This window comes from Puma concolor, chromosome C2 (genome assembly GCF_028749965.1).
Source record: "Puma concolor isolate L17-30 chromosome C2, mPumCon1.1.hap2, whole genome shotgun sequence".
Classification (NCBI taxonomy): domain Eukaryota; kingdom Metazoa; phylum Chordata; class Mammalia; order Carnivora; family Felidae; genus Puma; species Puma concolor.
The window spans coordinates 75597429-75614687 of NC_141675.1; the positions used below are offsets into that span (position 1 = coordinate 75597429).

A 17259-nucleotide genomic window follows, 5' to 3' on the forward strand; every position below is an offset into this window, starting at 1 on the left:
AGGAGGCCACACAGAAGGAGCTAGGAGGGGCAGAGATGCAACTGGGAACCAAACTTCCCAGGGGAGTTAACCACTTCACTCAGATGTGAAATTTAAGATACAAAACAGATGAACATAAGGGAAGGAAAACAAAAATAATATAAAAGCAGGAAGGGAGACAAAACAGAGGAGACTCTTAAATGTAGAGAACAAACTGAGAGTTGTTGGAGGGGTTGTGGGTGGGGGGATGGGCTAAATGGGTAAGGGGCATTAAGGAAGACACTTGATGGAATGGGCACTGGGTGTTATACATAGGGGATGAATCACTAGATTCTACTCTTTTTTTTAATTTTTTTTATTTTTGAGAGAGAGACAGAGTGTGAGCTGGGGAAGGGCAGAGAGAGAGGGAGATGCAGAATCCAAAGCAGGTTCCACGCTCTGAGCTGTCAGCAAGGAGCCCAACGCAGGGCTCAAATTCATGAACCATGAGACCATGACCTGAACTAAAGTCCGGACCTCAACCAACTGAACCACTCAGGCGCCCCTGGATTCTCCTCTTGAAATCATTATTGCACTACATGCTAACTAACTTGGATGTAAATAGAACAAAACAAAACAAAACAACAAAATAAAATAAAATAAAATAAATAAAAATAAAAATAAAAAAACAGAGAAAGAGGAAAACCATAAGAGACTCCTAACTATAGAGAACAAACTGATGGTTGCTGGAGGGGAGGTGGGTTGAGAGAATGGACTAAATGAGTGATTGGCAGTAAGGAGGGCACTTGTGATGAGCACTCGGTGTTATATGTAAGTGATGAATCACTAAATTCTACTTTTGAAACAAATACTACACTATATGTTAATTAACTTGAATTTAAATAAAATCCTGGAAAGAATTTTTTTTTTAAAAAAAATGGGCAAGAGAACTTCTGAAAAAATGGTGGAGTAGGAAGATTCTAAGCTCACCTTGTCCCACAGACACACCTAGATAACAGCCACATCAGTGTACCTAGCACAGAAAACCCAAAGACTGTCAGAATGGACTTTCCACAGTTAATAGAGAGGAGGCCACATAGAAGGAGGTAGGAGGGGCAGAGATGCAACTGGGAACCAAATTTCCCAGGGGAGTCAACCACAATCAGCAGCAACACCATAAGCATGGAGAAGAGAGAGGACCAGACCCCATACCAGGCACCCCAAGCATAGGGGACCTGAACTGGGAAGAAAAGTCCTATAATATTTGGCTTTGAAAAACAATGGGGCTTAACTTTGTGACTTTGTACAATCAGTAAGGGTTAATTCCAGGTACTTTAAAAATTAGCAGGCTTGGGGCGCCTGGGTGGCGCAGTCGGTTAAGCGTCCGACTTCAGCCAGGTCACCATCTAGCGGTCCGTGAGTTCGAGCCCCGCGTCGGGCTCTGGGCTGATGGCTCAGAGCCTGGAGCCTGTTTCCGATTCTGTGTCTCCCTCTCTCTCTGCCCCTCCCCCGTTCATGCTCTGTCTCTCTCTGTCCCAAAAATAAATAAACGTTGAAAAAAAAATTTTTTTTTTAAATAAAAAAAAAAAAAATTAGCAGGCTTGGCTCCGGGAGAGACAGAGGGCAAAAGGAAACAGAGTCTCTACCCTTTAAAGAGCCATCACACCAACAACCCAGCTGAGATACCGTACAGAAAAGCAACTGGGGTATATGGGAAGGAGATTTATTTAGTAATTTCCCTGCACTGGAGGGGGAAGGATCTATAGGTGACTTTTCCTAGAACAAAAGACCTGGTGGGCGCCATCTCCCCAACCCCTACCCCAGCCAAGATAGCCAGACACCTATGGGAACCAGCTCAAATACTCCTCCATAGCTTGCTAATACCAGACATGCCACTCCTGCATTCTCCTGCAGATCCACCTAATCCAACCTACCTCACTCCACAGACATCCCTCCAAAATGGCTCCCCATGACACATCCTGCAAGCAGCCCCTAGCAGGGACCAGTGCCACACCAAAGTGACTCCTGCCCTGGGGAGAGGGGAAGATAACTACACATATTAGTGTGACTACAGTCCCAGCAGATGGGACTGGGGGCAGATATCTGGTTTGACAGCCCCACCCACCAACCACCCTCTCAGGGGCTCTCACAGGACCTCTTCATAAGGCTACTACTTCAGAAGCAAGAAACTTAGCTGACTTTCCTAACACAGAAACACACCCAGGGAGTTAGATAAAATAAAGAGATAGGATTATGTCCCAAATGAAAGAACGGGACAAAACCACATCAAAAGAGTTAAATGAAACAGAGATAAATAATATGCCTAATAAGAAATTCAAAGTAATGGTCATAAAAATACTAACTGTACTTGAGAAAAGAGTGGAGGATCTCACTGATATACTTAACAAAGAGATAGAAAATATCAATAAGAACCAACCAGAGAAGATCCTGGGTGGCTCAGTCGGTTAAGCGTCCGACTCTTGGTTTCAGCTCAGGTCATGATCTCAGGTTTGTGGGTTCAAGCCCCATGTCAAGATTGTCTCTCTCTCCCTCTCTCTCTGCGCCCCCCCTCACTCTCTCTGTCTCTGTCTCAAAATAAATAAATAAACTTAAAAAATAAAAATAAAAAAAGAAAGAACCAATCAGAGATGAAGAACTAAATAACTAAAATTAAAAACACACTAGAGGAGGGGCACCTGGGTGGCTCAGTCAGTGAAGCATCTGACTTCAGCTCAGGTCATGATCTCACAGCTCATGAATTTGAGCTCTGCATCGGGCTCTGTGCTGACAGCTCAGAGTCTGGAGCCTGCTTCAGATTCTGTGTCTCCATCTCTCTGCCCTTACCCTGCTCATTCTCTCTCTCTCTCTCTCAAAAATAAATAAACATTAAAAAAATTTTAATATACTAGAGGTTATCAATAGCAAATCAGAGAACGCAAAAGAACAGATGAATGATCTGGAACACAGAGTAATAGAAAGCAACCAAGCTCAATAGCAAAAAGGAAAAAGAATAATAAAAGCTGAGAATAGCTTAAGGAAACTTAGTGACATCATTAAGCATAATAATATTAGCACTATATGAATCCCAGAAGGAGAAAAGAGAGAGAAGGAGGCAGAAAATTTATTTGAAGAAATAATAGCTGAAAACTCCCTAAATCTGAGGAAGGAAACAAAAACCCAGATCTAAGAGGCACAGAGAGCCCCCAACAAAAATCAACCCAAAGAGGTCTACACCAAGACATATATTAATTAAAATGGCAAAAAGTAGTGACAAAGAAAGAATTTTAAAGGCAGAAAGAGTAAAGAAAACACTTATATACAAGGGGAAACTCCATAAGACTATCAGCTTGTTTTTCAGCAGAAAAGCAGGCCAGAAGGCAGTGGCATGATATATTCAAAGTAATGAAGGAAAAAAATCTACAACTAAGAATACTCTATCCAGCAAGAGTACCATTCAGAACATAAGAAAAGATAAGAGTTTCCCAGAAAAACAAAAGTTAAAGGAATTCATCACCACTAACCCAGTCTTATAAGAAACATTAAAGGAAATTCTTTGAGTGGAAGGAAAAGGCCATAATTAGGAGTAAGAAAATTATGAAGGGAAAATATTTCACAAGTAAATGCAAACATAATAAAAGTAGTAGATGAATCACTTATAAAACCAGTATGGAGGTTAAAACAAAAAAGCAGTAAAATCAATAATATCTACAGAAATCAGTCAAGGCATTCACAAAATAGAAGGATGTAAATTATAACAATTTTTACATAAAATGTGGAAGGTGGGGGAGTAAAAATGTAGTGCTTTTAGAATGGGTTCAAACTTAAGTGACCAACAACTTCACATAGACTGCTCTATGCATAAGATGTTATCTATGAACCTAATGGTAACCACAATCACACACACACACACACACACACACACACACACACACAAACCTGTAATAGACACCCAAAAAATAAAGAGGAAGGAATCCAAGCATATCAATAAAGAAAGCCATCAAACCACAAGGGAAGAGAGCAATTAAAGAAGAAAGGAATAGAGAAGAACTACAAAAACAACTGTAAACCACACAGCAAAATGGCAATAAGTATGTATCTATTAACTATTACTTTGAATATAAATGGACTAAATGCTCCAATCAAAAGACATAGGTTGACTGAATGGATAAAAAAGCAAAACTTATCTAAATGCTGCCTATAGGAGACTCATTTCAGAACTAAAATCATAGGCAGATTGAAAATGAAGGGATAGAAAAACAATTACCATGCAAATGGAAGTGAAAAGAAAGCTGGGGTACCAATAATTATATCAGGCAAAATAAACTTTAAAACAGACTGTAACAAGAGACAAAGAAGGACATAATGATAAAGGGTACAATCCAGTAAGATGATATAACATTGTAAATATTTAGGCACCCAACATGAAAGCACCTAAGTACATACAGCAACTATTAACAGACATAAAGGAAGAAATCGATAGTAATACAATAATAACAGGGGATTTCAACACCCCACCTAGATCAGTGGATAGATCATTCAGACAAAAAGCAACAAGGAAACAGTGGCTTCGAATGACACATTGGACCAGATACATTCAAAATATTCCATCCCAAAACAGTAGAATACATTCTTTTCAAATGCATAAGGAACATTCTCCAGAATAGATCACGTTAGCCACAAAATAAATCTCAATAAATTCAAAAAGACTGAAATCGTATCATGTATCTTTTCTGACCATAATGGTATGAAACTAGAAATCAATCACAAGAAAAAATTTGGAAAGAACACAAATACATGCAGGCTAAATAAACTGCTACTGAACAATGGATAGGCCAACCAAGGAGCCAAAGAAGAAATCAAAAAATACATGGGGACAAACAGAAATGAAACTATAACAGTCCAAATCTTTGGGATGCAGAAAAGCTGTTCCAAGAGAGAAGATTATAGTAATACCTCAAGAAACAAGAAAAGTCTCTAATAAACCTTACACTAAAGGAGTTGGAAAAAGGACAAAGTCAGTAGAAGAAAGGAAATAATGATGAGAGCAGAAATAAATGAAATGGAGACAAACAACAACAACAACCGAACAGAACAATAACAGAAATGAGGAGTGGTTCTTTGAAAAAAATAATCAAAATTGTTAAACTTTTAGCCAGACTTGGGGCACCTGGCTGGCTCAGTTGGAAGAACATGTGACTCTTGATAATGGGATCATGACTTTAAGTCCCATATTGCATGAAGAGAAATAAACATTAAAAAAAACAAACCCCTTTTACCCAGGCTAGTCAAAGAAAGAGATAGAGAAGACTCAAATAAATAAATAAAATTAGAAATGAAGGAGGAGAGGGGCACCTGGGTGGCTCAGTCGGTTAAGTGTCTGACTCCTGGTTTCAGCTCAGTTCATGATCTTGAAGTTCCTGTGTTCAAGCCCTGCATCAGGCTCTGCACTGATGGCATGGGGCCAGCTTGGGATTCTCTCTCTGCCCCTCCCCTGCTCATGCACACTCTCTCTCTCAAAATAAATAAATAAACATTAAAAGAAAAGAAATGAAGGAGGAGAAATAGCAACTAACACCACAGAAATAACAAAATATTATAAGAGAATTTATTTAAAAAAATATATGCCAAAAAATTGAACAACCTAGAAAAAAAAACAGAAAAATTCCTAGAAACATATAACCTTCCAAAATTGAATCAGGAAGAAATAGAAATTTCGAATAGACCAATTACTAACAATGAATTGAATAGCAATTTAAAAAAAAGTCCCAGGGCACCTGGGTGGCTCAGTTGGTTAAACATCCAACTTCAGCTCAGGTCATGATCTCACAGCTCATGAATTCAAGCCCTGCATCGGGTTCTGTGCTGACGGCTCAGAGCCTAGAGCCTGCTTCTGATTCTGTGTCTTCGTCTCTCTCTCTGCCCCTCCCCCCTCTCAAAAATAAATAAACATTAAAAAAAATTTTTTTAATACCAACAAAGAAAAGCCCAGGACCAGATGGCTTCACAGGTGAATTCTACCAAACGTGTAAAGAAGAGGTAATACTGATTCTTCTCAAACTATTCCAAAAGACAGAAGAAGAAAGAAAGCCTACAAATTCATTCTATGAGACCACCATTACCCTGATACCAAAACCAGATAAAGACATTACCAAAAAAAAAAAAAAAAAAAGGAGAACTACAAACCAATACTCCTGATGAACATAGATTCAAAAATCCTCAACAAAATATTAGTAAACTGAATCCAACATTACATTTTAAAAGGTTATTCACCTACAATCAAGTCGGATTTATTCTGGGGATGCAAGAGTGGTTCAATATTCCCAAATCAAGCAACGTGATACATCACATTAATAAGAGAAAAGATAAAAACCCTATGATCACTTCAATAGATGCAGAAAAAGCATTTGACAACATACAACACACATTCATGATAAAAACTCTTAACAAAGTGGGTGTAGAGGGAACATACCTCAACATAATAAAGGTCATTTATGAAACATCCACAGCTAACATCATACTTAGTGGGGAAAAACTGACAGCTTTTCTCTAACATCAGGAACAAGAGAAAGATGTCCAGTCTCACCACTTTTATTCAGCATAGTACTAGAAGTCCTAGCCACAGCAATCAGACAAGAAAAGGAAATAAATGGCATCCAAATTGGTAAGGAAAAAGTAAAACTTTCACTATTTACAGATGACATGATACTATATAGAGAAAATCCTGAAGTTACCACCAAAAAACCACTAGAAATAATAAATGAATTCAATATGGTCACAGGATGCAAAATCAATATACAAAAATCTGTTGCATTTCTACACACTAATAATGAAGTAGCAGAAAGAAAAATTGGTAAAACAATCCCATTTATAATTGTACCAAAAATAATAAAATACCTAGGAATAAACTTAACCAAGGAGGTGAAAGACCTGTACTCTGAAAACTATAAACCACTGATGAAAGAAATTAAAGATGACACAAATGGAAAGATATTCCATGTTCATGGATTGGAAGAACCAATATTATTAACAGGTCCATATCAAAATACCAGTAACATTTTTCACAGAACTATAACAAATAATCCTAAAATTTGGATGGAACCACAAACGACCCCAGATAGTCAAAGCAATCTTGATAAAGAACAAAGCTAGAGGTATCACAATCACAGATTTACTACAAAGCTGTAGTAATCAAACACTATGGTATTGGCACAAAAACAGATGCATAGGTCAACAGAACAAAGTAGAGTTCAAAAATAAAACCACAATTATATAGTCAATTAATCTATTACAAAGGAGGCAAGAATAAAGAATGGGAGAAAAAGGCTCTTCAACAAATAGTACGGGAAAACTGGACAGTTACATGCAAAAAAATGAAACTGGTCCACTGTCTTACACGATACACAAAAATAAACTCAAAAATGGATCAAAGACATAAATGTGAGACCTGAACCCATAAAATTCCTAACAGAAAACATAGGCAATAATTTCTTTCACATCAACCACAGAAACGTTTTTCTAGATATGTCTCCTGAGGCAAAAACAAAAGCAAAATTAAACTATTGGGACTGTCTCAAAAAAACTTTTGCACAACAAAGGAAACTATCAACAAAATTAAAATACTGAATGGGAGAAGATATTTGCAAATGACATATCCAGTAAGGAGTTAATACCCAAAACATATAAAGAATTTACGTAACACCAAAAAAATCCAAATGATCCAATTAAAAAATACTCAAAAGACATGAACAGACATTCCTTCAAAGAAGACATACAGATGGCAAACAGACACATGAAAAGATGCCCAACATCACTAATCAGAGAAATGTAAATCAAAACCACAATGAGATATCACCTCACACCTGTCACAATGGCTAAAATCAAAAACATAAGAAACAAGTATTAATGAGGATGTGGAGAAAAAGGAACCCTTATGCTCTGTTGGTGGGAATGCAAACTGGTGCAGCCACTGTGGAAAACAGTATGGAGGTTCCTCAATAAATTAAAAATAGTTACCATGTGACCTAGTAATTCGACTGCTGAGTATTTACCCAAAGTATACGAAAACACTAATTTGAAAAGATATACACACCCCTATGTTTATTGCAGCATTATTTATAATAGCCAAATTATGAAAGCCACCCAAGTGTCCAATGATAAATAAACGGATAAGAAGAAGTGGTATATATATACATATATACACACACACACAATGGAATAGTACTCAGCCATAAAAACAATGAAATCTTGCCATTTGCAACAGCATGGATGGACTTAAAAGGTGTAATGCTAAGTGAAATAAGTCAGTCAGAGAAAGAAAATACCATATGATTTTACTCGTATGTGGAATTTAAGAAACAAAACAAAGAAAAAAAAGACAGACAAAAAACAGACTCTTAAATACAGAGAACAAACTGGCGATTTCCAGAGGGGAGGTGGGTAGAGGGGTAGGTAAAATAGAAAAGGAGAATTAAGAGTACACTTATCATAATGAGCACTAAGAAATGTATAGAATTGCTCAGTTATTATATTGTACACCTGAAACTAATACAGTACTATATGTTAATTATACTAGAATTTTTAAAAATAAAATAAAAAATTTTAAAAACACTGAGCATGTAAAATAGTTTTTCTCTGTTCTCTTAGCTACTGCGTTTGTCTATTTGGCATCATTTCATCACAGGGCCAATTACATTAACTATGTTTTCTTATTTTCTGCATTCTCAATGCTCTGGCATTTTTGGAATGGAGAGAGAAAGTCTCTCCCAGGGCTAGCCCATTCTTAGAAATAAAAAAGGACTCAGAGGGAGGAAGTGTTTTGTATGCAAACCAACTGATCCAAAGCCCATATCCCCAACTACTTCCTTATCTAACCTTCACACACCAAGCCAATATTTCACCTGTCCTAAATTATCCCAGAACCAAGTATCAAAAGACTAGAGACTGCCCCTAGCCCCCAAACCCACTGGAAGTATTCAAACTAGCCAATCCTAAGTTATTTACCCTACCCTGCCTTGTTTTTCCTGTGGAAACCCCAATAAAGCCTAGCTTCTTCCTGCTTCTGCCTCCTGACCAAAACCTGGTGCTTCCCCTGTGACTCTCCATGGCATGCAGTGACCCCCATCTTATTTCCTTCTCATTTCCTCCTGTGGGTGTACCAACTTTACCCACTTGGGTGGCTCAGTCAGTTAAGCGTCTGACTTCAGCTCAGGTCATGATCTCACAGTTCCTGAGTTTGAGCCCCATGTTGGGCTCTGTGCTGACAGCTCAGAGCCTGGAGCCTACTTCAGATTCTGTGTTTCCCCTTCTCTCTGCCCCTCCCCCACTCGCGTGTGTTCGATCTCTCTCTCTCTCTCTCTCTCTCTCTCAAAATAAATTTTAAAAAATTTTAGGGCGCCTGGGTGGTTCAGTCGGTTAAGCAGCCGACTTCGGCTCAGGTCATGATCTCGCGGTCTGTGAGTTCCAGCCCTGCGTCAGGCTCTGTGCTGAGAGCTCAGAGCCTGGAGCTTGCTTCAGATTCTGTGTCTCCCTCTCTCTCTGACCCTCCCCCGTTCATGCTGTCTCTCCCTGTCTCAAAAATAAATAAACGTTAAAATATATATATAAAAAAAATAAATTTAAAAAAATTTTAAATGCCCTACTAAATGTGCCTATAGTTTGAGTGACTGAGAGATCTTTAAAACTACAACCCAGCAATTGCACTACTAGGTATTTATCCAAGGGATACAGGTGTGCTGTTCTGAAGGGACACACGTACCCCAATGTTTATAGCAGCACTATCGACAACAGCCAAAGTATGGAAAGAGCCCAAATGTCCATCAATGGATGAATGGATAAAGAAGATGTGGTATATATACACAATGAAGTATTACTCGACAATCAAAAAGAATGAAATCTTTGTCATTTGCAACTACGTGGATGGAACTAAAGGGTATTATGCTAAGGGAAATTAGTTAGTCAGAGAAAGACAAATATCATGATTTCACTCATATGAGGACTTTAAGAGACAAAGCAGATGAACATAAGGGAAGGGAAACAAAAATAACATAAAAACAGGAAGGGGAACAAAACGTAAGAGACTCATGGAGAACAAACAGAGGGTTACTGGAGGGGGGATGGGAGGGGGGATGGGCTAAATGGGTAAGGAGCACTAAGGAATCTACTCGTGAAATCATTGTTGCACTATATGCTAACTAATTTGGGTGTAACTTGAAAAAAATAAAATTATAAATAATTAAAAAATAAAATAAAATAAAATAATAAAAGTTGATTTTAAGTTTAAAATTGAAAGAATGATGGGTGAAAACTCAACATACATTATCACATACAGAAGTAGCTAAGACATAGTATCAAGATAAGGTAGATGGTCCTTCTCTCCTTAGTATAGATGCACCGAATGAACAGGAGGGCATAAATCACATATGTATATGTTTACATATTATCTCTTTGAGAGGTATATTTTATGTACAACCAGAGAAACACATATGGCATTTGATCAAATGCTCCTAACTCCAAACCTTTTTGAGTGACAAGAAACAATTGACTAGTCTTTATCTCTGAAGGGGAAGAAGCTTATGAGGATTATGACAAGTTCATTCATTTCTTGTAAGTCATCTATTCCACAATGTTAATTGTTACTCGGTTCAGGAAAACAGAATAAGAAACTCATGGCTCACAGTTCTCTTAAATACTCAAATATTTCAAAATAAGTATTTAAAATAGAACAGGAAATACATTTTCTGTCTGGTTAACACCCAAAGTATAGGGAGAAAGTATTTTAGGAAATTTGGTTAGTAATACAAAATGAAACCAAAAGAGGGAAAATGAGAGTTAGAAAAAGAAATAGAAAAATCCCTTATCTGAGATGGTCAGTTTTCACTGGGATGGATAAAATATTTTCTCAGAGCAATTTCAATTAAAGAGGTTTTTTAATTTGTTTTGAACTGATAATATATGTATGAGATAATAAATTCAAACAGAATAAGAATCTACCTAGATAGAAAATAGTCTTCCTGGGGCGCCTGGGTGGCGCAGTCGGTTAAGCGTCCGACTTCAGCCAGGTCACGATCTCGCGGTCCGTGAGTTCGAGCCCCGCGTCGGGCTCTGGGCTGATGGCTCAGAGCCTGGAGCCTGTTTCCGATTCTGTGTCTCCCTCTCTCTCTGCCCCTCCCCCGTTCATGCTCTGTCTCTCTCTGTCCCAAAAATAAATAAACGTTGAAAAAAAAAATTAAAAAAAAAAAAAAAGAAAAAGAAAATAGTCTTCCTCTCACCCCTACCTCCAGACCTCCAGTTCTACATCTGGAAGGCAACCACTTCAACCACTTTCTTGATATCTTATACAACCTTCTCAAGCTGACCTATGCAAATACAATTACATACATGCCCCTCCTATTTTATTCAAATGAAAGTATACTATCCATACTGTTTTCTCCTTGCTCTTATCCCCACTGAAAAAATATGTCTTAGATGACTTAAAATGTATTTATTTCTTTATTTTGCCACGTACTATTGTAACTTACTTTTTACTGAAAGTATCTTGCATTCATGATGGATGCTTTCTGAGTTTTGGCAAACATTTTAATTTTAAACATTAAATTATTTTTTACATGCAAATAATGTGAAGTTTCCCCCACATGGAATCACTGATGATGACCTAAAACTTAAGGTATCAGTGGGAACTCTCTAATTCCTTGAATAAATACATATATTCATATATGTACATAAGGGAGAAAGACATACATGTTATGTCTAATGATAATAAATAAGGGAGAAGGGAAAGTTCTAGCTTATAGTAGAAGACCAACTTCTGATTAGTACATGTTCAGGGAGTGTAGCTGGGAAATCATTATTTTGCAATCAATTTAATAAATATTGTTCTAGGCAAGAATTATCAATAGATATTAAATATTAAGTAGATATTAGATATTAAATATAGAGAAGAATCTTTTGAGGAGCAGGATATTTGTATGGTCTTAGAGTGTTTCTCCAAAGATCTGTATTAGTTGCAATGGGAACATAATACATTTGAGAAATTGGACAACACCTTGACTAAGGGGTCAAAATAATGTTACTGATGAGGGGGTAGATGAACACTGTGTGTCTCCACATGTGATGCCATGAGAAGGACATAACATCACTTAAGTAGTATTTGAGCTAGGAATGCATAACCTGGATCAAATCCTGAGAGATCATCACATGAGCCTCAAATGAGGTAAGTTTATTTTTTAAGGGATTATATTCTCTAAGAATGCTAATGTCACAAAAGACAAAGAAAGATTGTGGAAATGTTTCAGATAAAAGGAAACTGAAGAGACATGACAACTATATACACTGATTCTAAACTAGATCCTGTATATAAAAATTCAAATATACATATCACATACATGTATAATACATACATTTACATACCTTTATATGTAAATTTATCTCTATATATTACAAATAGAGATAAATATACATATTTCTATATTAAAGAGAGAAAAAGAGAGATGTATATATCTATAGACATATATAATAATATAGAGACAGAAGCAAGTAGTAAATAAATAATAAAGCAAATGGGGATTAAATGTTGAAATAAGTGAATGAATCTGGGTAAAGGGCATAATATGTCCTTTGTACTAATCTTATTTTTTTCAAATGTTTATTTTATTTATTTTCCAGAGAGAGAGAGAGAGAGAGCACACAAGCAGGAGAGGGGCAGAGAGAGAGGGAGAGAATCCCAAGCAGGCTCCGTCCTGTCAGTGCAGAGCTCAAGGCAGGGCTTGAACCCACGAACCATGAGATCAAAACCTGAGTCTCAAACAAGAGTTGTATGCTTAACTGACTGAGACACCCAGACACCCCAATCTTACTTTTGAAATTTTTCTGAGATTGAAATTATTCGAACTAAACAAAATATAAAACCAAAACTATGTATTAGAAACTTCTCTGTCACTGTATATTCATCTTACCTATTTTCCCCTTTTTTTGTTTTTCCTTTTTTGATTGAGATATAATTTACATCAATAAAATACACAGATTTTTAAGGGCATAAGTCAATTAGCTCTGACAAGTGCTAATTACACACATGTAATACATGTGTGTAATACATTACATGTATTACACACATGTAATACCATCCAATCAAGATATACATTTCCCTAGAAAGTTCCCTTGTGTCTCCTTCCAATCAATTTTCACTACCCTTCACCCCTAACAGCAGCCACCACTGTGATTTTCTAACACTATAGCTTAGGTTTGCCTCTTGTTAAACTTTGTATAAAAAGAATCACAGAACATACACCCTTTAGTGTCTAATTTCTTTCTTTCAAGAGAATATTTTGGAGATGTAGCCATGCTGTTATAAATATCAATACTTTATTCTTTTTATTGCTTAATGTCATTCCGTTATGTGACTATGCCACAATTTCTTTATCCATTCACCAGCTGATGGACATTCTTGTACATGTCTCTTTGTGGACATGTGTTTTCACTTTTCTTGGTTGGGTCATAGGTTAGGTATATGTTAGTTGCCACCTGTTTTCACTACGGTTATATCATGACTTATCACTTTTGATGGCTACAAAGTATTTAATTGATTGTGTAGACCATTATTTATTTAACCACTCCCCTGTTGTTGGTCATTATGGTGTTTCCAAGCATTTATCATTACAAACAATTTGGCAATGAATATCATTGTATATGCAGATTTATGCACATGTGTGAGAATATCTATAGAATAACTTTCATAGGAAGGTCAAAGAGTGTGTACACTTTAATTTTTGATAAATGCAGCCAATTAGTCCTTCATATCGATCATTACCAACTTTATTCCAATCAGCAAAGTATGAAAGTGGCTGTTTCCCCCATATCTCAGCCAAAATTACAGGTAAAATTTTTAACCTTGCCATTTTAATTTGCTTTCCTTTGATGAGTATCACATGTTGGTTTTATTTTTATTCTATAGTTAACTACATTTGTGTCACTCCATGTATTAGATCCTTATTTTCTTTTACCCATACCCTTACAATATCCCTCCCGCTGTCCACTTTCTACAGTCTTGAGCACCATCTTCAGATTATATAACTCCAATACCACATTACCCAAGTCACTCCCCAACTGAAAAACCTTCACTGATCCCCAACGCCTACTGAATGAAATCCAGACCTTTTATCCTTACATTGAAAACCTATTCCATGTTTTCTATTTTTTTCCTTCCAAACACTTATCCTATATATATTCCAACAAAAATGGGGCTTCCCCAGGGACCTCACATAAAGTGTGTACTTCCTGCCTCCATGTCCTTACACACGCTGTTCCCTCTGCCCAGAATGCCCTCCTCTCTCTGCCTGTGGAGTCCTACCTTCCTTAGAAACTCAGCCCAAATGCCATCTTCTCCACAGGCCCTGACCAAAAGCAGACAAGATGAAAAGTAATGCTTACCGGCACTTTCATTTTAAATTCATCTCGATAATACTTAATGCCAATGTCAGTGAATGTCCTCTGGATAAAGCGAGATGGACGAAGGATGAATATAAGCTGCAAATTTCCTGGAAATGCTACCTGGAAGGATCATGGAAAGTGTCAGGGCAACTGTCACATCCATTTGTCTCCTTTTGCCCAAGATCACAGAAAGGAAAGTTGAAGTAGACACCAGAGATGCCAAAGAATTAGAATATACATAATAGAATTTCAGAGCTGAAAGAGATAATATTCGAGTAATACAAACCCCTCCTTAAAAATTATACCAAATCAAAAAACCAAAAAATTTCTGATTATAAAAGTATTTCACACTCCTTACAGAAAAAATTCAGAAAATGATGAAAGTATACATTAAGAAAAGAAAACCACCAAAATCACCCATGATCTCATAGCCATTTTTAATATTTCAATCTAATTACTTACAGGCTATTTTCTCTGCTGAAATATCTTTCTCATGGTTGAACTCATACTAGACATATTTTGTAACTTGCTTTTTTACTTAATATTATACCATGAGCTTTTATTTCTGTTATTAAAAATTCTTTGGAAACATTATTTTTCATGGGTGTGCAATTTATTTAACCAATCCCTTATTGCTAATGATTTAGGCCTTTCCATACTTTTATCATTATAAATAATACTGAAATGAACATCTTTATTCACATTTGAAACATTTTCTTAGGATAATTTCCCAAAAGAATTATTGACTCAAAGACTTAGTATTTTAGATGGCTCCTGATGCATATTATTGCCAACTTGTTTTCAGGAAGCCTTGCCTTCATCTTGAGGTAAGGTCCTAAGAAATAAGATAACTCAGATTCATATAACAATTTAATGGCACATATGAGATTCCAAGTCTCCAATTGCTCGTAGCTTCCTTTTCTTCTAGTGGTTCCCCAAAGCAACCTCCCAAGGTGTTTGTTAAAAAAATAATCTGGTCTTTACCCTGAAATATTCTGATTCACTAGAACTGGGATGAAGTTCACGTATCTATTTTCAACAAGCACCTGACAATTCTGATTAGAAGCCAGGTTTGGAGATCCCTGAACTACAGTGTCTTTTAGGCATAAAGTGATAATGTAATTCTTGAACAAATTAGGCTCAAATATTAGATTATTCAAGATTGCCAATGGATCCTGGGAAACTAGAATTCTCTTGAGGTCAGTCCTCTAAAATAGTCATGGGCACTGTCAGGTGTCTAAATCCTCAGAGTATGGACCACAAAATAAATCCTGTAGCCAAACTAAACCAAAGGAACAAAACAATCCGTGCACAAAGTGAAGGAAGTCTTCCTTTCCCCCATCTTTGAAATGCAAGCTCATAGGGGCGCCTGGGTGGCTCAGTCGGTTAAGCGGCCAACTTCGGCTCAGGTCATGATCTCACAGCCCGTGAGTTTGAGCCCCGCGTCGGGCTCTGTGCTGACAGCTCAGAGCCTGGAGCCTGTTTCCGATTCTGTGTCTCCCTCTCTCTGACCCTCCCCCGTTCATGCTCTGTCTCTCTCTGTCTCAAAAATAAATAAATGTTAAAAAAAAAAATTTAAAAAAAAAAGAAATGCTAGCTCATAAACAGAAGAAGCTTTTATTTTGTTATGTCATAATAAGACAAATGGGCTGAGACACTATTTGTGTTTCTGGCTAAGTCTCTAGATCTGAGACTCTGTAATATGTGCATGTTTGCATGTGTGACTGCCTTTGTAAGTAGGCCTAAGTGAGGTTACAAATGTTCCTCTCTCATCCCAGCCTCTACACACACATTACCACCCTATTATCTTATCCTCTTCATCCAGTCCCAACTGCCTTAGGCAACCCGTGCTTTCGTGAAAATGCTGGTATGGCTGCTCTGAGGTGTCTGCCTGCTCATGTGGTTGAATTCCCTGGTCTCAGGTCCCTAAGGAGAGAAAGGATACATCTACTTGCTGAAAGGCAACACAGAGAGAGCAAAATCAGACTGATTAGATGGAAAAGGAAATTCATCCAAGGTTGTACAATTTCATACCAAAAGCAAGCACACGTCATATTTTGTCTGGTTTTTCCCATGTCTTTCAATATGTGAAAAACTAATTTGAATACTGAAATGAAGACTGGCTTACGCTGGGTGACCCCTCACCCCACAAAGCAAATCCCAAGACAAGGATCTGGGCATAGAGTTTATTGAGGAGGTGATCCCAGAAAACATAGTGAAGGAGTGGGGGAAGATGAGAACGTGATAACTAGAGAGCCAATGTATCAAGGGGGGCACTGCTGTGAGCAAGAAGGTCTGGATCCTCTGAGATACTATGTGGTATATATCTCAGAATTGTCCCACTGAGGGGGGTGCAGAAGCTGGAGTATTTATCTATCAATTCCCATAACTCAATAGTTGGTCACTCCTGGGGCATTAACTTTCCAGCACTCCAGGTGACCAGAGAGATCAATAAGGTAGATTCAGGAAGCTTTGGACATGCTCAGGAATTGTCTGCAGTGACCTGCAGGTAGGTGGCAGAGGGGACATGGATGTGACACACAGCCTCTGCTACAGAGACCTTCCCAAAATTTTGCATAAAATAATTGCCTTTTCCCTGTGACTTTGACATGAAATACTTGAACAATTTAAATTACTTTTATAATAACGTCACAAAAATGAATATTTACAGCTATTCGTGTTAATGATGCTTTTATGGAGCTCCACTTGTCCCTTCGTCGGTCAATAACAATGACGAATCCAATGCTGGCAGCCTCCACACTGCAAAAAAAAAGGGTGGTCAGTATCAGAGACCTGGTGAGACACATGGGTTCTGGGTGGCTCCCTCAGTAGTACATTCTACAGCCTCTGGCACTCCTGGCTCATGTGTAAACATACGCA

At 37.5% G+C, this 17259-nt stretch overlaps 1 protein-coding gene across 4 annotated transcripts in view; it reads right to left on the minus strand.

Moving 5' to 3' along the window:
- The window catches only part of MCF2L2 (MCF.2 cell line derived transforming sequence-like 2), a 267461-nt gene that overhangs the window by 160129 nt on the left and 90073 nt on the right, over positions 1-17259 (minus strand). For all 4 annotated transcript variants that reach the window (XM_086674819.1, XM_086674820.1, XM_086674818.1 and 1 more), the window contains 2 exons: positions 17049-17139; positions 14380-14499 (listed from right to left, as the gene is read on the minus strand). In XM_086674819.1, coding sequence (XP_086530945.1) covers positions 14380-14499; positions 17049-17139 — 211 coding nt within the window. The remainder of the gene's footprint in view (positions 1-14379; positions 14500-17048; positions 17140-17259) is intronic.